Source organism: Prorops nasuta, unplaced genomic scaffold (genome assembly GCF_024137725.1).
Source record: "Prorops nasuta isolate Cenicafe-Biocafe unplaced genomic scaffold, Cenicafe_Pnas_1.2 PNAS00014, whole genome shotgun sequence".
Lineage (NCBI taxonomy): Eukaryota > Metazoa > Arthropoda > Insecta > Hymenoptera > Bethylidae > Prorops > Prorops nasuta.
In genome coordinates, this window is record NW_027116811.1 from 4,449,299 (window position 1) to 4,472,374 (window position 23,076).

At 38.7% G+C, this 23,076-nt stretch overlaps 1 protein-coding gene across 8 annotated transcripts in view; it reads left to right on the forward strand.

Moving 5' to 3' along the window:
- Positions 1 to 21,815, forward strand: part of trc (Serine/threonine-protein kinase tricornered) — a 78,068-nt gene extending 56,253 nt beyond the window's left edge. For 7 of the 8 annotated variants that reach the window (XM_066735544.1, XM_066735541.1, XM_066735542.1 and 4 more), the window contains 8 exons: positions 15,246 to 15,322; positions 15,791 to 16,024; positions 16,270 to 16,477; positions 16,698 to 16,815; positions 16,909 to 17,048; positions 17,132 to 17,485; positions 17,615 to 17,773; positions 17,850 to 21,815. In XM_066735544.1, coding sequence (XP_066591641.1) covers positions 15,246 to 15,322; positions 15,791 to 16,024; positions 16,270 to 16,477; positions 16,698 to 16,815; positions 16,909 to 17,048; positions 17,132 to 17,485; positions 17,615 to 17,773; positions 17,850 to 17,965 — 1,406 coding nt within the window. In that variant the 3' untranslated portion in view covers positions 17,966 to 21,815. Of the gene's footprint in view, positions 1 to 15,159; positions 15,185 to 15,245; positions 15,323 to 15,790; positions 16,025 to 16,269; positions 16,478 to 16,697; positions 16,816 to 16,908; positions 17,049 to 17,131; positions 17,486 to 17,614; positions 17,774 to 17,849 lie in introns of those variants that run through there. The other variant, XM_066735545.1, reaches the window with a different exon arrangement.
- Positions 21,816 to 23,076: the final 1,261 nt, after the last annotated feature.

Consider the following 23,076-nt stretch of genomic DNA (forward strand, 5'->3'; position numbering starts at 1 on the left):
TCTCGAGAGAGTCGAAGGTCACGATCAATTTTAAACTTGTTCGTCGATTCGAGAGAGGAACAGTCCAGTCCTAACGCTCTCTTTTGTTTGACTTTCTCACGAATCCTCCTCATAGCGGAGTGTGGCCTCCATCGAATCGCGGCTTTCGGACCGAACGATCCGAAAGAGGATGACTTGGCATAACGCGAATCGGTCCTCTCTTGCTCTTCTCCTCTGCGGCGGCAATTCTTTCCGTCTTCTTCAGGGTCTTTGTTGGTCCCTTGAGCCCAACTCTCGCGTCGACGACGTCCTATCTATATACGCCTGGCTGTACGTGTTTATTTGTATACTCGTGCAAGCGGTAAATGTTGATGTTGAACTCGATCTCTCTCGTTTTCATCTCCTCGGAAATCAAAATCTTACTCGAACGAACGATCTTAAACGAAAAGCCGAGTTACTGCATTTTTCCGAAGCTTCGATGAGCAAGGTAGAATTTTTTCAAGGGAACCGAGAGAAGAATAATTTATTATCCATGGAAATGTGTTGCGAGACACTCGGGAAATTACGCATCATTTTTCTGTCTTTTTTAGTACATCCGATCGATAAGTTGGAACCTTCCTCTTCAGCATTGTTATCCTCCGTGCTGCCCCAGTTTGCAAAGTCCCAACAACGATTTTCGCATTGGAGTAACAAGGATGAATAATTTCTCGCCTCTAATTTTCATCGCAGGGTCAATGACCTCGTGTATCGATTGGTTTTAAGCTAATTTCAGACAGACGTTGATCGCTGAATGGTTTATCGCTTTCCGGGCGAGATTCGATGGCTCTCGGCGTGGCTCGAGTGGGTTTTTCCGATGAAATATAATGTGGAACCGTTGTGGATATTTCATAGCATCTCTTTTATATATATATATATATATATATTAAAATTATCTAGTCGTTTCCCGACGGATATAGTTCAGCATAAAATGGCGCTTCCTGGAAAATGTTTTCCGTTCTGTCCTCGTCCAGAAACTGCATGGTAGAGTCTCTTATCAAATTACGCGCAGTTGCGAGCGTTAACGGGTACCAACTATCCTGTTTCCTCTTGAGAATCTAAGAAGAAGTTTCCTTGCGAGGAATACAATACTATTCCGAGTAAGTAGCAGTTTTTCTCGCAAGTACCAATGACAGAGCGGAACGACTTGATTTTTCCAACGCGTTCTACTTTCAGTGGACTAGATTTAGTAATGAATTTTTTCACGGTAATGATTTTCGCTTGGCCTCTCATTACGTATATTGTTCTCCAGATTCCCCCTGAGGAAAACCAATCACCTAAACTCCACCTTTACTGCGGGTACTCGGTATATCGAGTTTCCCGAACAGCGCGATCGATATTCTCTACGGTTGTAACAATTTTACTTTGCTTGGAAAAAAAAGAAAAATTCAAATAATTCGCGTCCTTTGTTGGCACCAATTTTTGCAAAGATCCTCCTTTGCCTCTTTTAACTCACTCTCGCGTTGCTTCGAGCCTCTCGAACGTTGACCGAGCGTGCATTCGTGTACCGAGTAGAAATAGCGACTCGAAAAATAGAAAGAAATCCTCTATATATATATATATATATATATATATATATATATATACCGAAAGATCGACACCATTTTATCCACTGGCAATCGTAGAAAAACATTTTTGAAAAAGCGTCGGGAGTAAATATCGAGAAATGGACGAGATATTTTTTACCAGCCGAGAGAGAGAGAGAGAGAGAGAGAGCCTCAAGAAAAATACAATTCTGTTTTTCCTCGGGCAAAGACACGAAGATGCGTATATTTTTGTAGCTTCTATTTTCCTACGGCAAATGAGAAATCAATACGCATATATATATATATATATATATATATATAATACCTCATAACAAACCACAGCTTTATCTCGAAGAACGCATTATCCGTTCTTATTATCGTTAAATTTGAATCGATCACAGATATACCTTTATCTAATCACTGTACGAACTCGAATAATGCAATTATATCTCTGTGCACTGGGCTTTCTATTTAATATGCTCGGAATCATCAAAAAGTTCTTCGTGCAACGCTGTGTACTGTTCATTCTCAAAACTTGTTATATATATATATATGAAGGTTAATGGTTATCGAACCTGTTCATCGCGTTATCAACGTGCACGTGCGTGACACATTGTAAGGTTTTGGCAGTTTTGTCCAATTCGAACGTTGAAACAGGTCTCTAACGTTAACTCGTGGATTTGCTTGGATTTCCCGAGACAAAAAAAATTCTTCAAGTTCCTACGAGGCATTAATGTCGCAACCTTTCAACGCGCGGACGTTAGGAGGATTGGGGGCCAAGGAGTTTCGTCGAGAAGGGGGGGGGGGTGGTCTTGTAAAATGTCGTGGCATATCAGCGACAGTTTTAGTCTGGCCCGCATGGAAATTAGGTCCCCCCCCCCCCTTTACTCCCCCGTATGTCGATAAAGCACTATCATCAGCAACGCGGAGCATTCGTCGGTAGCAACTCGTCTATTTGCTCAGCTATACAAAGGTATAATAATCTCGGTGCACGAATGTTCTTCGATAAAGTTTAAACTGGCCACGACGAGCGAGTCTATCCGTGACAAACGGGATGAGTCACCCGAGTGTGCACTCGTACATGCATATATATATATATATATATATATATATAGGTGTTCTGCATTTAATCGATACGCGATCGTCGTCTTCTTCATTGCCAAGCCCTTGGCGAGAGCAAACTTTCGCACCATTGTGTGTAGTCTGCATATACCTGTGTACACGTCCCGTGCATACGTGTGTGTGTGTGTGTGTGTGTTGGTATTTGAGCACCGAGCTATCGTCAAGGTCAATGCAATTTCCCCGTCGATCAAATAAAACATCTCCTATCCTTCGTTTTCTTTTCGTCGAGACACGCTTTTTATAAGATTTACTTACCTTCAACTGTTTGTCCGTAAGCGAGATGATGCAATTTTAACAAATTTGTGTATTGATTAATTGGTAATTGTTATTAATTAATAGCTAGGTCGATCACAGGTCGCTCGTCCGTGCTTGTCAACGCTGATTTGCACTACGATTATTAGGATTGTCTCGCGTTTGTGTGATTTCCCTCGTTTTCTTTTCTTCCCTTTGGCGCTACTATGTATTGATCAATGAACAATTGATGTTAATTGATAGTTGAATCGATCAGAAGTAGCTCGTTCGCACTTGGTTTTTCAGCCAACGATTATTCGTCCTGCGATTATTAGGATTGTCGCGTTTGTGCGATTTGCCTCGTTTTCTCTTCTTCCCTTTGGCGCTAACCAGCGCCCCAACGATCGTCGCGATTAACGCCTTGCTGCTTGATTATTCATTAAAATTAGCGAGGACTCCGGTCCACCGCTCGACAAGCCCGCCATGTGCAAGGGTCTCGTTAGAATTGTGTCTTTCGCGCGACACCTCTCGAAATTTTCAACAAATTACCTCGCTATTTAATTTATACCCCGAAAGCTCTTTCCGTTGACGCTCCTTGCTTCTGATAGATTTAAAGCGATCTTGTTATGCTAATTGCAAAGAACGATTTGTTGTATTTATAGTTTTTAATGGGTAAAAACTTTGCAAAAAATTCACAAGAATATGCTTTTAAATAATTTTGTTTATCGCGTTATTCGCTCGATTAAAATATAATGAGAAACTTTGAGTTTGTCCCTCGACCGAAGATATTGCATATTTAACACTGAATTTATTATGAATTCATCTTATCGTTTACTATTTTTCTAACCCTGTTTCTGCATTCGTCCAACTTGTTTTTTCAAACTCAATCAGATTCTCCTGTCATACCTTTGAATTACCACTATATATTACTACATAAATTCGAGTTAAAATATAACATAACAGATTTTACCATAAAATGAAAATCTCTGTTCATCCAACTGCAACCTCTCGCTCCATCACCAATAAAATTCCTCCTACGTGATATACCACGCGAGGAGCAACATCGAGGAAACGTCTAAACTCGACGCTAATTTTCGCGTACACCGATCAGGAAACACGGTGAACAACTTGCGAGTCTCGTACTATAGTTGTACCCATAAATCAGCTCCGTTACAAGAGCATCGATCTGGTTCATGTTAGAAATGCATTATTGCATCTATCGAGATATTCTCTTAAAGTGCACGAGAGTGCATAATGAGTTATCTGCGATTGCAAGAAAATTAAAAATATTGCAGCGAAAGTAAGCACCCGTGTAACACCCCCCCCCCTTCCTAACGTGGTTTGCATCATGGCCCCTTCAAGAGAATGCAATTATGAGCCGGGCTATTAGCGAAATGAAATGCCGAATGCTCGAGTGCGGCTTCGGGATATAACGCTGCTTGGTAACAAGCTCCTAGCAACAATAACTTTTGAGAATGGTGGAAAAGGAGAATTATAGCAATTTTCACGCACGCGGACCGCGTAATTGAGACGAGTACGTTCCAATTGCACCCCCCCCCCCCCCCTCCTCATATGTTGGTCCCAAAGAAAATCTACACACCTTCCTCATCCATCTTTCTTTTTCTTTCCATCGCATACCGGTAGCGAGTGCGCACCGCTGTGCAATCGGAGTTTTCACTTTCACACGATTTCTAACCGAACCTCGACGCCACTCGGTGCATCTCTCTTCTTTCTTCCGCGTATTTTTTTTGTTTGTTTGTTACCTCCTTTTTTTATAGAGTTTATATACGTAGTGCGTTATATTCGTTGGAGCAACATACCAGTTTTCAGTCGCATTCCAATCGGCTGAAATCTCGTTAATCGAGCATCGCAACGACAAAGCAGCACTCAATTGCTCTGCTTTGAATGACTATTGAACTTCAACCCTGCGGCTGATAGACGGACCATTGAGAATAGTTGCAGAATCGAGTTACACTGGACCGAATGCTCCACGATTTCGCTCGACGTGCTAGATTCTCGTAGCCATTCGCGTGGACGGCGAAACTTTGGCTTTTCCGTGTATTTTCACAGGTGCAATAATGACGTAAATTTTTAACGTATGGCAATTAGGCTTTTTCATGGTGTGTAGAGTGTAAATTACTGTATTTTGTAATGTTAAGTCGGAATTATTTGCACGTTTCAGCTATTTACTATAGTTACTAATAGAGATTTTCTATTAGTGACTATATATAATAAACAGTTGACACATGTGCAAAAATTTTCGAGACCTGCTACAGTGCATCTTGCAGCAAAGTTTGGACGTTGAATCGTTCGGCAAAAAATCTTCCTTATCTTTTAATTAAAAGTGGACAAAATTATTTCATCTATTTACTACGATCACTGAGAAAAATTCCCTATCAATGACTATGATAAACAGTTGAAACGTGCAAAATTGCCTAAAACCTGCCAAAGTGCATCTCGCGAAATTTGAACGTAAAATAGTTTAGCGAAAGAATTCTTGCTTATCTTTTAATAGAGAGGAAGAAAATTACAATGCAAAGTGCGCGCTGTGCAGGTGAGAAATATTCTGACGGAAGGAGAAAAGCTTCTTCCGGCATGTCCGCCGGATTGACACTCGAGCACCAGTCGAGCTCTTCTATTTTGGTACGCGCGTGTCGCTCGATACTAGCCAAGATCTAATTACTAGGATCGTGTGCTCCGGGAAAATTAGCTACGTAGTCCCTCGACGTTCGCTCTGAAATCGCTTTATCGCGAGCGATTAAAATTTTATTTCCGTCCTGAGAAAACAGCGTCTGTGTCCTGATGGCTAATTTAATTATCCTTATAATTATTATTACGACATTTCCTCTCTCGGTGTTCCCTTAACACATTCCACTCTCCACCGCCTTTTCATTCGTTTCCTCGATGATAGTCATTTCGATAATACAGCAATAATTCCGATTGCTGTAACACGGTGGAATTTTTTTTCAGCTTTGTTTTTAGAAACGCATCGATCATTATTCACCTCGATTCACCTCTCGTCGAATATGGGAGGTATGCTCAGTGGCTTGTTCCACCAATTGTCGTTAACTTGAGGATAATTGACTACCAATAAGCTTGGGAGGTTGAATGGCGTAAGATAAACGTTGTCTTTCGCGAGCGCAATTGACCTTAAACGGTGAACGGATGATGATCCGTTGAGTGAAAACGTAATCCCTCCCATTCTAATTTCGTATATCCCGGTGTATATTGTCGCGTCTGTTTGCTTCTATATATATATAAAGAATCTCATTTGGAAAACAGCAAACGATTCACGACTTTTCAAGCGAGTAACAACAAACATTTTCTCTGCTGTTAATTACAGTTTGAAATGTCATTCCGCTAGATTGGCTATTAATAGAATTTCCGTGATAATTCAACGTGAAGGATCGGATCACTGTATACTTATATATATATATATATGTGAATAACGTACTTTCAATTAAACAGATGACTCACCAAGGACTATATCCTGCGGTATAACATCACGTACACACGTACGTGGGCGTAGCGATCAAAGTGAAAGTGCGTGTAATTTCTGTCGTTTTTAAGATTGCTGTTACGTGCTGGAGTGTTCGAGGTTTGGTCGATGCTCGCTGTTGTTGCAACATTTTTAGAAAATTCTTTGGAGCAAGGGGAAAGTTTCGGAAAATCTTGTTTCTTTGGATTTCCCGAAGACAGTAGGTCGCCACGACGAATGCTGCTACCAATATAATGAACGCGAGGTACTCCATATGAAAATAGATCGCTCTGGAATTTATTCGTAAGCGTTGCAACTCAAAAATAGCACGATGAAGCGCTCAAAGATTCCGGGAAAGACTAAAATTGCTCGATGATATTTTTTTTTACTTTCGCTCTAATGTCCCTTTCGCTCGCTCCAAAGTCAAGCTCGTAATTTTGCGGTAAAAGCGAAATTGCTAATTAGCAAAGCTATAGGAGAGGTATATATATATATTACTACCTCTTGAAACTCAAGTGTAATTCCGCGTTTTTTCCCACACACCATCGATCAGAACTCCTTTCCAATTATCTCTCCATCGATACAACGTCGGAATAAATACCAAACCGATAAGTTAACTTCTTTTTCCCAACGATTAAATAATCTTTCAAACTATCGCGTTTCCTCTGCAAGATTGCAATTTTTATTATAATTATTATTAACTCGTATCAGTGCGAAGCTGTGCCTTTATTTGCGTTACGTAAGACTGAATTTCACGAACGATAAAAGCTCAACATTCCAAGGTCTTCGTGTCGTCGTACTAATTAAGCTCGCTCCTCGCGTTGGAAGCAACGAAAATAAACTATAAGGTCGTCCATTATTTTTATACCGGTATATCATGCTAACGACGAGAGTCTAGAGTTTATTTTTTCAAAAAACTACCTCCACTATTTTCCCCTCTGTTATATAACCTTATCAATTCGGTTTTCCCACCAGCGAACCATGCTTCGACGGAAAATCTTTTCAAACACACACACACACACATATGTATAGTACCGCATCAGAAAATTGCATGAAATTTCCTATACATATACGCGAAACACGGTGTATATTCAATAACATTATATTGACGAATGTTGTCGCGATCGTCTAGATGTCTCCGGTGTCAATGCAATAAATGCCATGCAGAGACTGCAGTTGCAACGAGCCACACGACGAAGAGTCGACGAGACTCGGAGATGAACAGTGCAGCAGAGAAATGATTTCCTAGCGGAAGCTGCGATTCTCACGGCTGTTTTTCTCAGATATGGTGTACCGCGAGTGAAATCCAGCGGAAAGGACAAGAGCAAGAAGCGGAGGGACGAAAAAAAGGTGAAAAAGCTAAAAGAGAAGGCGAAGATTGCAACGCGATTACACGCCTCAACGCCTCGCAATAGACATGCCGATTCTCCTTTATTGCTGCTTCTTTCCTTTAATCGGCTCCATAACTTTAACAATCTTTTTCCATTATATATATCCACTATCCTCTTGCCACTCTTCCATATACAAAAACCCAACGAATTAGCCCCGCGATAGCCAAGAAAGATTTTTTCCACCCGGTTTCTCCGCTCGAAAAGCTCGTCATTCTCGCCGAGTAACAAAGCAGCGCTATTGCGTTTCTTCAAAAAAATTGTTTTTATCGCAATTATATTCTCCTTCTTGCGCGAGTAGTGTTCAAATATTGTAGAATCGTTTCAAGGATTTTTCTTAAATTGCTCAGCACACAAGAATGCTCATTTCTTACGCAACAGCGAGCTTCTCGAAGGTCTCTCTCCGCGATACGTGGCGCGAGAACGAGAACGACACTGCAGTGCGTGCAAGGGTCGAAACGATGCATATAGTGCTGCGAGACGAGATACTCGAGCCAACTTTTAGAGCTTTCTCGAAGAATCTGCTCCGAATCTCGCTCGACGACGTCCAATGTAATTCGCGAAACCCGCGAGTTTAACGATGATGAAACTCGCCTTCTCCGATGTTGATGATGGTTTTTTTGCGCACGTCGGGAAAGCTAGGTTTAACCATGATTGTGAACGAAGCTCTTTTGGGTGCGATCAGGCTCGTTTCTTCCATCTGTGATAAAACGAGCGATGCGGCGGTGTTGCTGCAGATATTGCCCATAATAATAACAACAACTACCAATTGAACGGTAATTAAGGTCGATTCGAAGTACTTAACCGTGGATCGGCCGGAATGGGACCAATTCTCGAAATGAGCGAACGAAAGAAGCAAGTGTGTGTAAAAAATTAATTGTTTAAACAAACTCGTGCTTTTTCATAAATACACACCTTGTACAATCACGTGGTTACGAGTAGAGAAAAGAGAATGGACGTTTCTTCGTTTCATTCGATCCGAATAGTTTTCATTACAATAATGAAACAATAATGGCCTCTCGTCTCTTCCTATACAGAAATTAGTATTCCTTTCCCAGAAAGCATGCAGTTTGAGAGATCGGAAGGATCGATAGGACAAAGCGCTGCTTATTATTCGCAAAATTCGTTCCGGCCGAGATGCCTAAGGATTTTTTCAAGTTTTTTCGTCGTCCACGTGCTGAATTATGGTCGATCGCAGGAGGATGGGCGTTTCCACCTTGAAGAAGAAGAAGAAGAAGAAGACTCTTTCCAACTACTTTGAGAGAATTCCTTTCATCTCCATCATCCTTTAATTTTGCACAGTTTTCGAGACAAATCGTCGCAATTGCACTATATATATATATATATATATATATATATATAAAACGCTATTTCATTGGTGGATCAACGCAAAACGTTGCCATTGAGAAAACTCGCGACAGCAGCTGAACGGTGGCCATTATGAATGGGCACGGTCGTTGGAGCGGACTGGAGAATTTCATCGTTCTAAGACAGTCGAAGGAGGTCGACCGATAAATTCGACTCTCGATAAGGCCAACTAGCAGAAATATCGTGAGATTACGCTCTCCGCGAGTATTGGCGTGAGAATCGAGGTCGCTGTGTGTACAAGTGAGAAGATCTCGCGGAGGATTTATTCGCGCGGAGACGAGTGCGGAAGATGCGGACGCGAGGAGCTGCCGGCGGCTTATAATTCTCTCCTGCACCGATCGTATCGTGGTTGAAAAAAGAATTTATGAGAAGAGAGGGACAGATTTCATCATTGTTATTATTATGGACGATTTAACAGATATAAGCAGGAAGACGATATCTAGGAGAATGCTTTCGCGACCACTTAGGAACGTCAATTTTTATCAGACAGCCTTCCACATGCACGCTTGCTCAGTCTCAACCTTGCTCCGACCCCATTTCCTTCGTATTTGTCAGGACGTTTCTATTTCCCTACACTTCCCACCACTACTACACGTGTATATACATGCGTGTATGCACACTCGATTCCTCCTCCATCGCAAACTCACCCCGGTAATCCCGCTTCCTCCTCCCTCCCACTCGCAACCAACTTTCCAACTTGATAAATCTCCACGTGCTTTGTCGGTGACAGCGAAACGTGGCAAATTTATTCCTCCGAAGCTTCTTTGCTCCGTGGATAAAAAACCAATTGGAGAACACTCTTTTCGCAACTGCATCCTTTATCCTTGTAGCAGAGCACTCGGAACTTGCTCATTTTTCGAAGTTCCACCGCTTACTTTACCTATAGCTTGACGAATTTATCGTTTTTTTAGAGCGCCCAAAGGACGATCTTCCCAAGTTTTACCAGATAAATCGTCCTTCCGGTGTTTCAAACGAAGAAACCCACTCGTTTTTGAATTTTAATCGCGGTCCCCGTCAACAAACGCAGCGAGTTTTTCGACGACGAGGAAAACGAGCGGGGTTCGCCTGGTGATCTTCTCCCAGCAACGCGTTGCCTCGCATAAGGAATGAAGCTAAATACGAATTGCCACCGGCACTGGCGACCGAGGAACACCTCGTGCATCCCGCGCAAATTTACGAGCGTTTTGCATCAAATTCCCTCGTCAGAGTTTCTCCTACGAATTTAATGGTCTAATTGACGGGTGGATGCATCGAGAACACCCGAAAACTGCCAGTGTCTATTCAGCCTCGTTATTAGTATACTCGAGCCGTAATTTAAATTACGGGACATAATTCGGAGCTCGAGTGCTTCGCGCCACGTGGTTATTTCAGTCGAGGGGGGAGATTAAATTTGGTCGAGGCTTTTTTTCCAGCCATCGACTTCAGCTTTTCGATCGGCGGAGATTTTAAAAATGTTCCAACCTTTTTAATTTAATTTCCGAGCGGACCAATGCCAGGCTTGGAATCGGCTATCGAGAAATCGAAGTGGTCGAGCGAGGATCTCGTGCAATTGCTTGGCGACTGACATTTAAGAACCGTGCCTCCTCGCAGCTTTCTTTCTTTGTCCTATTGATTTCTTACGATTGATTCTTACGCGTCAACGCCTCATCGACATCCGGTTGCGTTGTGCTCCGTACCTCTCTCTCTCTCTCTCTCTCTCTCTCTCTCGGTTTTTCTTTGTCGCTCGTCTAAGCGTTGTGTCTTATATTGCGCAACGGATATCGAGAGCGAAGCCTTACGCCAAAAAGCCAGAAAGTACTTAATGTAATGCACCTTCGATCCCACTCTCGGCCTTGGAATTATTTATGCAAGAGCCGTACTACAAGATTTAAGCACCGCAGACAGCATTCCCCGGGGAATTCGTAAAATCCCTGTCTCTGCTCAAACACGTTTCACGCTAAAAGCATCGAGAGAAGCACTTGTAAAATCTAACATAAAATTTTCTATGGTAATTGTGTGTATATGTATATATATATATATATATATATATATATGTATATACAGAGAGGAGAGAAGAAAAAGTTGTGAAAATAATTTCCGTATCAACTCGTTGCAATTATCTCGAGCGTTTTATCGACTAGATTCTGTCTGCTCGACTTATTTGCTAAACGCAGGGTAATTTTCGTTTTTCCCTGCCTTTTTTTTTCATCAATTACCGCTAAATTAACCGACCATTTCCGAGTGGAGTACGATCCATTACGAGGCAAGTGAAATAATGAGAGGTTCGGGTGAATCCACGTTTCTTCAAACCTTTGTAACTGTACCTCGTCCACCTATAGCCGAGCACTGGAAAAAAATTGCTAACAGTTAATTACCATCTTTAATTCGTCGAGCGAGTGGACTGCTATCGGTTGGCGTTTACGTACGATGGAGATATATATATATACATATACAACGTGGCTTTAAGAGGATGTGTAATCGGTCCAACGGATCATCCGATCCTAATACAATTTATTTCGATATAATTTTAAGCCAATCCCCTCTTTGCATATCACACACTCAGCAGACACGTTTGCTTTTGCACCCTCTTTGCCCTCTGCTTTCGTCGTTACAAGGTTTACACGAGATACATCCTTGTAAGGCTTCCAGAATTGTTCAACGCAATCTTGTAATCCCTATTGTAATCAGGTGTTGAAAAATCGTCATTTCGAAATCTCTTCGAAGCACCAATTAATTTCCTGCGACGTAAACTCTTCGATAAATTAATAAAACAATTATCCAACTCGTTTCGCAACGTAGTTCGTTAGCTTCGGGTTCGAGCAGAGTTCACCCTTATAAAGCAAGACTCGTAAGTGTCGTTTGCAACGCAGCAGTATAACCACTGAAACCAGTTCTCCATCGATTCGTTCCTGCACAGACTGATTAGAAAGTTTTTTTTTTTCTTTTATTTTCTTATACTTAATTTACATAATTTAGGTACTCGGGTTTAACAACCATGAGAATAAGTAACTCGGTGTTTATAGGTGGATTTTGTGCGATTCGCGCGATGAAATAAGTTGTTGTTCGTTCTCCTTCTTCTTCTTGGACGAGGAGCCAACTTTTTGCCAAGTGCGAAAAGTTGGTGGAAAAACGACGTTTCGACACGTCGCGAGGCTCGGGGCATTATTTAATAATTTTCAAGGCTGACCCTGGCCTGGCATAAGTGTGCACCATTGTGGATAGAAAACGTGCTTGACTGAGTTGTTGTCCCTGTGATTCACCCACGCTCCGCTGCCCGTTTAAGGTCTGATTCACTTTAGAGCTCCCTTCATTCTACTTGTAAAACACGCGTAGAGTTACGCTCTCGCCGAGGAGTAACGGTGTCTCGTAAAACTCTTCTGACTCGACAGAAAGCTATATCGCAATTACTTTTATAAACTTGGGATCTGTAACGTGCCACTTTGCAATACGTCTTGGACACGTTTGTTCCACCTGTACCCCCTTCGCTTTTTCGCTCACTCGAATAAATCGTGTCGGACGAATAATTTGTGTATAAACTGATGGAAACTCTAAATCGTCATCGAGATCATCGGAGTTCCGGGATAAAGCTGTAATTTTGCTCGGTGGATGAACCGAGTGGTTGGTGAAATTCTAATCAAATTATACAAAGATGCAATTTCTTGGAATCAGACAGAAGTAGGTGTGTGAGTTGCACTCACACTCCGATGTGTCATTAACTACCGAAAGAATCTCATTTTTTATAAATTCATAGAAACGCTGTAAATCGTCATCGAGATCATCGGAGTTCCGGGACAAAACTCTACTTTTACTCGATGGACGAAACGAGTCGTTAATAAAATTGTAACAAAATTACAGAAAGCAATTTCTTACAATCGCATTATGCATATGTGTGTGTAGTTTTTTTCACTGACACTTCGAGTCATTAATACTGTGGGCAGTGACGTCGGTTAATTCGCTAATTTAGCGTCTCCCATTTCCAAGCATTGTTCTTCCAGTGGGTCAAGACTGTCACTTTGCAGACGAAAGCGTTGAATCTAGGATACGCGAGACCTTTATTCAGCATTCCGAGAACTTTTATCGGTGATAACATTCCAGCGGAGAACACATGCGAGAGAAATTTGCATACTCGAATTGGATACGGAATGACATAATCAGTTCATTTTTCTCAATCCTAACACGTATGGATGTGTTCGTCGTGGAAATTTATTTTGCGATATTTTGTTTGGATTTCTTTCCCGTTAATGGGACGCCAACGGTACTTGTATTTAGAACGAGTTAGTGACTTCATCAATGGATCGGACGTTAAATCTGCATATAGCAAGGCGTATAGGAAGCTTTGGTTTAAAAGGAGAATGCGTCATCGTTTGTTTACACGCATCGCTCCTCGTCGTGTCACGCGTCGAGCCAGTAAATATTTCTCCCAATTTAACACATGGATTGTATACTTATATATATATATATATATATATATATATATGAGAGAGAGAGAGAGAGAAAAGATTTAAAACACTCTTCGCCTTCTACGATTATTAATAAGCTAATAAATTCAAGCATTCCCACTTTTTTACCACGCGTAATTTTCTTTTTTTATCCCGTTCCAAGCTGTCAGCATTCTTGCTATCGTATGAATAACTAATGAAATGAAATAATATCTCTTGATAAGCTACCCCTAGTGTTTGCCAAGAACAGTTTACTCATAAAAATATCACAACTCGCGGTAACTCAAATATGCAAGCATTTTACATTTGTTTTATAAACAGGAACACATCGGTATGTACACAGTGGCGCTAAATATTCAAGATTTGCCTTTGACTCGCGTATGTATGAATTATTTTCGTCGAGATAAAGAAGTTTCTCTCTCGTGCGAATAACGCACAGCCAAATGTGGAAGCTGACGAATTCAGCAAATAAATCTTCCATGTAGATTTGTCTTCTTTCTTCGGTTGATGCTGGATTTTAAGTGATTGCGTAATAATGATTCATTTGACGAGGCTATACGATGCGATGACCTCAAATGATCATCCAATGTAAAGGATGGTTTCGAAGTATGCTCTAAGTAATTTGTGGAATAATTGTACTCGAGGTAGAAGAGCTTAGTCACTTCAGCATCTTGTTATTTACTCTCGGTTGTTTCAAAAACGCTATTGCTTTTGAATATAGCGAAAGTTTCCATGACTTTGACAATGTTTTAGTGCACTCTGTGCACAAATACTCTGCTATGGAATAATTAAACTGCGCTTGAATAAAATTATATTTATATCGCTGTAAATCTCTTGTCATTGTAAAATATAAATTTGTATAATTAGAAAATTGCCTTTGACACAAGATGATAAAATATAAAATAAAATACCTAAAAAATAGATGAAAGTCCTCGCTATTATAACACCTAAAAATAAATAATTTACTCGTGATTTATCAACGTAAAATTTCAATTTTTTTTTTCAAGATATTATTCAGGAATAATTGTTGAACATTTGTTTGTCGTTTAAAACTCCTATTGACACAATCACTTATGCTATATTACGCTAATCGTACGATCACTCTTGCAGTTCTCGTATATACACATCTATATCGACTGATAAGCCTAATCGATATTATTTCTCAAACTCGGCTGACAATGGATTAAGGTGTCATTTGTCTTTCGACCATTACGACATTCTTGATCGCTATGCCTGGCACAAATAAATAAATTTCAATCGCTGTCATATTCATCTTGTTCTGTATTGAACAAAACTATATATATATATATATATATATATAATTGTGTGCAGCTCGAATCGAACCGGTGTTTTCTCCACGCTTTTACTTGCTGCTGGAGTTAATCGCGTGTTTATAACACTCTGTCATCGCGAGTGATCGCGAAACAGGAAAAACATATTTTTCTTCCGAGATACACGTCTTGAGCGTCGATTTCTTTTGTTGGTGAGCCGGTGAATTAGATAAACGGTTGGTCGTATTTACAGCTGGATTTCGTGGCACGATTCTCGTGCCAAGAGCTCCGTCTCTCCCTTTTCTCGTTCCAGCTGAGTTTTTAATCAGACCAACCGACGTAGAGAGATTTATGTCAATGTTATACCGTAAGACGTGACTCTAGTACCATGTTGTAACACTTTCTGACCTCATTTCTCTTCTTTACAGGGGTGCTGGAGATGGCGGCTACTGAGAGCACTATCAGATTTAGCGGTCACACACTGGACAAGGCCACTAAGGCCAAGGTGAGCCCACTCGAAATATACCTATCACGTGCATATCTGCAATCATTTTTTAATTAATCCTTTCTATTCTCATCTCTTTATCGCTCTTCAATCATTTTTCAAACACTGAAAACGTTATAAGTTTCAGCATTGTTTGTGCAAAAATGTCTTTCAACAATAGATCTGTAATAAATATTTCGAAAATTCGTATAAAAATTTTCGAAATATTTAACAAAGACATTTGATTCTTTCAGCTGTACTGTGACATATATTCTAATTGGATTAATTACAAAATGACTTTGTCTTATCGAACGTAAAATCGTCCCTGAGCTTTTAATCATGCAGGCATATTAGGCTTGCGGAAGTGGTTGTCTTAATAAAACGAGATAAAAGCTTGCTTGTTTTTAAAGAACGTTTCACGCGAATCTTAGTCACGTTATTAAAACGTTGACGTTGAAATAATTAATTGTGTCTATTTTTCTGCCCTAGGTAACATTGGAAAATTATTATAGCAACCTAATAGCGCAGCATATCGAGAGAAAGCAAAGGTTAGCAAAATTGGAAGAATCCTTGAAGGATGAGGGTCTTTCGGAGCAACAGAAGCAGGAGAAAAGGTTGCAGCACGCGCAAAAGGAGACTGAGTTTCTTCGGCTCAAGCGTTCCAGACTTGGCGTCGAGGATTTCGAACCACTCAAGGTCATTGGTAGAGGTGCTTTTGGCGAGGTAACGTTAAATTCTTTTGTTTTATCCGCTTAGAATGACGGAGCAATGATAAGAAACGCGAAGAATTATTTTTGCAATTAAAAATAGTTGATCAACGTTATTATTATTATTGAATTTATTCGACAAAGTTTAATTTAATCACTCGCTTTATATCGATATAGTTATATAAATACTTGTTCGATGTTGTTACGCAAGGGACCAGCTCTTCTTAATTCACCAGTACTAATGTTTATTTTATTTCACAGGTGAGACTCGTGCAAAAGAAAGATACTGGCCATGTATACGCGATGAAAATTCTCAGGAAAGCTGACATGCTTGAAAAAGAGCAAGTTGCACATGTTCGAGCCGAGAGAGACGTCCTCGTGGAGGCTGATCATCAGTGGGTCGTCAAAATGTATTACAGTTTCCAGGATCCTATAAATTTGTATCTTATAATGGAATTTCTTCCGGGTGGTAAGTCTCTATTGAATATTTTGTAGTCTCAATACTTTCAACTAGCTTAATTTTCCATATTAACGATTGATTTACATAATAGAACGTACCTCTGGTAATATAAATGACAGTGCAATTTGCTATAAAATTAGAATAAAACGTCTCGTAAATTTAGCCCTCGAATGGCCAGTGTCCACTGTTTTTTTTTGTACGTCTACGTCACCATGTTAATTGCTTGCAGGCGACATGATGACGCTCCTCATGAAGAAAGATACCCTTTCAGAAGAGTGCACGCAATTTTATATTTCTGAAACGGCGCTAGCCATTGACTCCATACACAAGCTAGGTTTTATTCATAGGTGAGCCTTCGATTTAACAATGGTCTATACTCGATTTGAATAAAGAACCTATTGAACCGATATCCATTTAATCGTATATTCTTTCTTTTCCAGAGATATCAAGCCAGACAATTTATTATTAGACGCACGGGGTCACATAAAACTCTCTGATTTTGGATTATGTACCGGCTTGAAAAAATCCCATCGAACTGATTTCTACAGAGACCTCAGCCAAGCGAAGCCTTCCGATTTCAGTGAGCTTTAACGTCAATTGCAGAAATTAATTTTCTACTCTTACCAAGCTGTATTTATTATATCTCTCGTGTTCATTGTTTAGTGACGTCATGTGGAAGCGGAAGTGGAGGTGCGATGGATAGCAAAAGGAGGGCCGAGAGCTGGAAGCGCAATAGAAGAGCTCTGGCTTACAGCACAGTAGGAACACCTGATTACATCGCACCAGAAGTATTCCTCCAAACAGGATATGGACCAGCTTGCGACTGTTGGTCCCTCGGTGTGATTATGTACGAGATGCTCATAGGCTATCCACCGTTTTGCAGTGAGAATCCTCAAGAGACGTACAGAAAAGTGATGAATTGGAGAGAAACCCTCGTCTTCCCTCCAGAAGTGCCCATCAGCGAGGAAGCGAAAGATACCATAATTAGATTCTGTTGTGAGTCCGATAGAAGATTGGGTAAGTAAAGAGTGTTATTCTTTCTCCATGCTGTAATCACTCGACAGGATCGAGTGATTTGATGGAACTGGAGAAAGAACGAATGAGGAAATCAGGAAATTGTACAGTAATTTTGTAAAATTAATTTAGGGTCGCAAAGAGGTATCGAAGAATTGAAGCTCGCTCCTTTCTTCCGTGGCGTCGATTGGGAGCATATTCGAGAACGACCAGCTGCTATCCCAGTGGAAGTGCGGTCTATCGACGATACGTCTAACTTTGACGAGTTTCCTGATGTTAAACTAGAAATACGTGAGTGTGGAAACGTCTCATACCTCTTTTTTTGCAATGCAAATTTTTTAATGTATCTTTGTAATTTTCCTAATAGCGTCAGCACCCATGCCTCAAGACGGTGAAGTGATATATAAGGACTGGGTATTTATAAACTACACTTTTAAGCGTTTCGAGGGTTTGACGCAGCGAGGTACGCCGACCAAGAAATAGCAACCCCCAACTTCCTGTTCGATCACTAACAGTCAGCAATGCAATGTGATCGGAATACCGGCCTTGGTACATCATCCTCATCCGACGTTGTCGTCTACGCTAACTAGGACTGACGGCTGATAAATTTTGCCCTAAGCAAACTTTATGAAATATCGCCATCTCGATAATATATGTATATATGTGATCAGCACGTAGCTTGGCTGATTAATGATGTCGTATTATCAAGCATGAAACTGATGCTGACAAAAACTTTTGGTATGAGAATCCCTAGTTTGCCAGCCAATGTGGCTGTTCAGAGTGATAAAAAAGATGCACGGAGTATAGACGTGTGCTGAATACGCAGCACGTGCTGTAACAGTTGCACCGTCGTGAATATACGTGTGATAAATGCGAATGTAAATGTTTCCGAGTTGGGTGATCCTTGCTGATCACTTGAATGTCCAAAACATTTTGGTGTCTTGCTGCAGAGAGACCATTGATGAAACTCGAAGCATAGCATAATAAGCTCTCTGTAATACGGTTATTATTCAATATAACGGACAAAGAGTCTCGGTATCAGGACACTCGCCATTGATAAATGCTTATTTTGTGCGTATACTGCTTGCGTTTTAATCAGTTTGGGAAGCATTGGACAAGCTCTTAAACCAAGCTCTCTCTCTCCGTATAGTATTGGTAATACGTGCTGTGATAAAATTATTCTTTAAAACTAAACGAGTAACTCGCAAAGTAAATGCATTTTACTGGTTGGACTTTTATTATTAATAACTAATTGCGCGCTGATTATTTCTCATGCCAATTGAATACAGGTAAATCTTAAAGGAATGCTTTAGTATTCTTTTTTTTTTTTTTTTTTTTTTTTTGAAGCTTGCTTCCTCATTCTCTTAACTGTATAACGCAGATCGATATACGAGCACATTTTTAAAAATCTGCTGCAGAAACATGTTTAACGTTCGTGTTAATAAAACTCTCTTGTCCGCTGGTATACGCGAAGATCTTGAATAAATCGTAACAACGTGTTTATTTTTTACCAACTTATGTGCTTTTTTTAATCTTTGATGTCGTATAGTTTTATTAAAATAACACGTTTTGATTTACGAATTAGGCAAAATTTAATTTACAAGTAGAAATAAGTTTATATTGGTACCGAGACTCTCTTTCGTAAAGAGCAATTAAGAAATTAATGCTCGTACCTGGAGATGGTAACTGATGGTCTGCATCAATGTATTATGAAGAAAAAGAAAGAAAGAGAGAAATGGAATGTTAACACGAGACTAAACTTCATATTTAAGATTGAGGGCTCCTACGTTGCCTTATTAAGGATCCTAAAAGAAAACCAGCTTAACATCCGTACGTTTAAAACACTAATAAAGCAAGTTGCTTATATAGGAAAGCTAAAATTGAAACGGCATTCGCAGTATAACAAATTTCCTACACGCATGTCGTTCGCACATATTCTCGCATTCTATCCGGTACTGTTACTTGTGTTTCCAACTGTATTGCGAAGTTTCTATAATCTACAGGCTCATAATTTACTGACAGCCAGGGCACCTCGGTCATAAATAGTTGTAATGATAAAAATAGATAACATATTAAAGTAAACAATATAAAAGTACCTACATACATATGCGCAGGCTCGAAACGTGTCATACTGCGGATATAGTACTAAGTACATGTATAAGATTTGCAATGCTCCTTCCTCGTATCTACGTTTCGACGTATCACCAATAAAAATAAAATACACATAATATACATTTGTATATTTGACGAGAAGAAAAATTAGTTTCATACAATTTCACACGTACGCGAATGCAAGTATCGTACGGAAAAAAAATTTCTCAGTATAGTTTGATAAACCAGAGTGCTTAGTTTTATGAAATAAGAATTAAGCCAATAATTCTAAAAGAAACGAGAGAAAAAAAATAATAAAGACAACTATTTTCTGCATTGCTAAAAATAATCGAGATTTTACCATAAACTGGGAAGTAGGGGGAATGAATAAATTAGTCTTTTGCCGCTAATGAGTACAGATACTCTAACGTCCATGCTGATAACTGAAGAAGAAATAAAAAGCAATTGCAATTTATTTATTTAAAGAAAAGATCTAATTAAAATAAAACAATAGCCACGAGATGCCTTTGAAGCAGCAAGTTTTGGTGCCCTGGAGCAGTAGACATTTATATGTATAGTATAAAAAACTATATATATATATATATATATATATGATATATTAAAGTATAGACGATACCTTTCGATAGCGATGAAGGAAACTGTAATGCGCTAAAACCTTTAGATACTAATTAGCTGTATTAATTGGAAAGAGTTGGATTTAGATTTTGAAGAAAATCAGTGATAAGCAATGTATGTACACGAAATGCTGTATTGCGTTTTTGCAAATGTCAAAGAAATTAAAAGATTATGGTATTCTTTATTGGTGTACACTGTAAATAATGTAACGAGGTGACTATATGTTATTAATAGGGGCAATCAACTTTATTCAATTTAAAGCAAGCAAACCAGTCAGCCTCGTGATACTAACGATATATTAGATTTGGATCGTTTTTAAAACTCTACACGAATGATTTTAAAACATGGTAAAACGTATGGTACATCGCAAATATCTTCTATTCATTTTCTTTTTATAATAGCGGTCCTTATATGCAAATATTAATTAGTTACTAATTTATCTAAGGTAAATTGAAAGCCACGATAGATCTCTCTTAGCTAATCCTTATTAATTATATATTAAGACAGTGTGTGTATGTGTATGCGCGTGTTCCGTGTGTGATTGCACGTACACCCGTGCGTTCGTATGTGTGTCTTTCAGTAAAATAATTTTTTCGATTAACGAAATGCTTCCTAAACGTTCGAGGGGGCACATTCGACGTTCGTTATTATTAAAATTATTTTTTTTTTTTTTTATAGGTTTTACTTTACTTTGAACAATTATATTCGAATTGGTTATTCCAAGCTTCTACACTTTTCAATAGTCGACGCAATCATGTAACAATCGTCTAATACATGACAAATACGCTCGTGCGTAACCGATGTTGTACGTTATAAAACTTTACACAAACCTAAACCATCTTTTGCTTTCCGAGAAGGATTTTAATGATAATGAACTTTAGGTTTGCGTTAAAAATTTATTCTATATCACCTAACAAGTTGGGACGAAAGTCGAGGTAATATTTACGCATTACAAGTTGGTTCTGTTTGCTAGATAAATTGGGAAAGGGCCAAGCGTTTCTGTAGTTAGCATATATTATTATTAATAAATTATATAAACAATTTATCGATCATGCGATAAAAGAAGTTATCAGTCGTTTAGACTATGCTAATCCAGTCGTAGCGCGACTTAATCATTTCCTCTACTCCATTTTGTACAGTGATTTAGCTGAATTTAATTAGCTGGATTAAGTAGTTTTAAGTAGAACTTTCGCGGTTTATCATGTTAAAAAAAAGTAATGATAATTTGCCAAGCACAGTGAATACCATTCTTCATTATAATCTGATATTATTTCGTGTAGAAAATTTATTGTCCAAATTTACCGTCAGGTGTTAATGCTACATGTTCTTTGCTGTGCTCTGTGCTTATCAATGAGAGGATCATTTTAATCGATGGAATGTACATCCGTAATGTTACGATTGTTTATGAAGGATTAACAAATCATATGTATACATAAACAGGCAAGATGATCAATGAATGCAGATATTTTATAGTAGACTTGTGATCGAATTAAAGAATAATTATATCGAACAATTCACAAAAACAATGTATAAAGAGAACTATTGCTTTCCACATGCAGAATATGCTATTGTAATTATATCGTTAATAAATTGTTTTTTATTTTAAGTTTTCGCGTTTTTATTTCATTTTTGGTGATGGGGCCTACTTTCAACAATTCGTTTCTCATATTGTGTACATACATGAACGCCTTGTAAACAAATTTATTTTCTCTTAAAATTTATCGAAATATCATAAAGAAACTCGACCATTAAATGTAAAATGATTACAAAACAGATTCATACCATACCTGTATATGTATAATACATTTTCAAAAAAATTTACATTTAAGAATCAATTATTACCATAAAAAATATATATAAATATATATACATGGAGCCTTTCACACACGAGATCGATATATGCGCTAAGCATTGAATATTCAAATTGTATAAAATTTTTGCTTTGAATTTTTGTGAAAAATCGTAATAAATGGCAAACAGCATGAATATACTGTAGCTAAGTTCGATGGGGCCACCCCACTTTACATTGTGCATATATTCCTGTCATTGTGATATATTTATTTAAACAATATTTAATATATGATATATAATACTATAATTTCGTGATATAACAGTCCTTTCGAGATATATCAAGTATCTCTCTCAATAAATAAGCTAATCGTATCGTAATAAATAAATCTAAAATTTATAATCTAAAAACATTTACCTAAAATTTTTACATAATGTATAATAAATGAAAGAAGTGTAAATAATGATGATTTATTTATAATTAAGGATGAATGTAGAAATAAACAATATTTGGCGCGTTTCTTCAAAGTAGTGGCGCCAGGCGTTGATTGGATAGCGCTATCAGCCAATTAAGAATAACCCGCAATAGGAACACCGTTCGTAAACGCATAAAAAATCTATTATTGCGTTCCTAAATGCATCAAAGAGTTCTGTATAAGAACGACATTCTACTCGCAGGTTATACTACTTTTTTTTCATTGGTCTAATCGATTCCGCATGATAAATTGATAAATCCTTTATTGGTATGATATATTCTTACAATATTATGTTACTAATCAATCATTATACATAAAATGATTTAATTAAAGTTGGATGCTTTTCCAATACATATAGTACGAATGAAATATCAATGAAACAGTTTTACACGCTTCCTCTTGGTTTCTCTTTGGTGTTCCTGAATTCGACCGATGGCGCTGCCAGTATCATTTTCTACTGAATCGTCACACCTTTCAAAATATTGATACAAAAATTAATGAAAAGTAAAAATCTTTCATGCATGAACATCTATTATTTACCATTCCCTTTTTTATACCAAATCGTTTATTATACATTATACTTTTACTTCATCCCATTGAAAA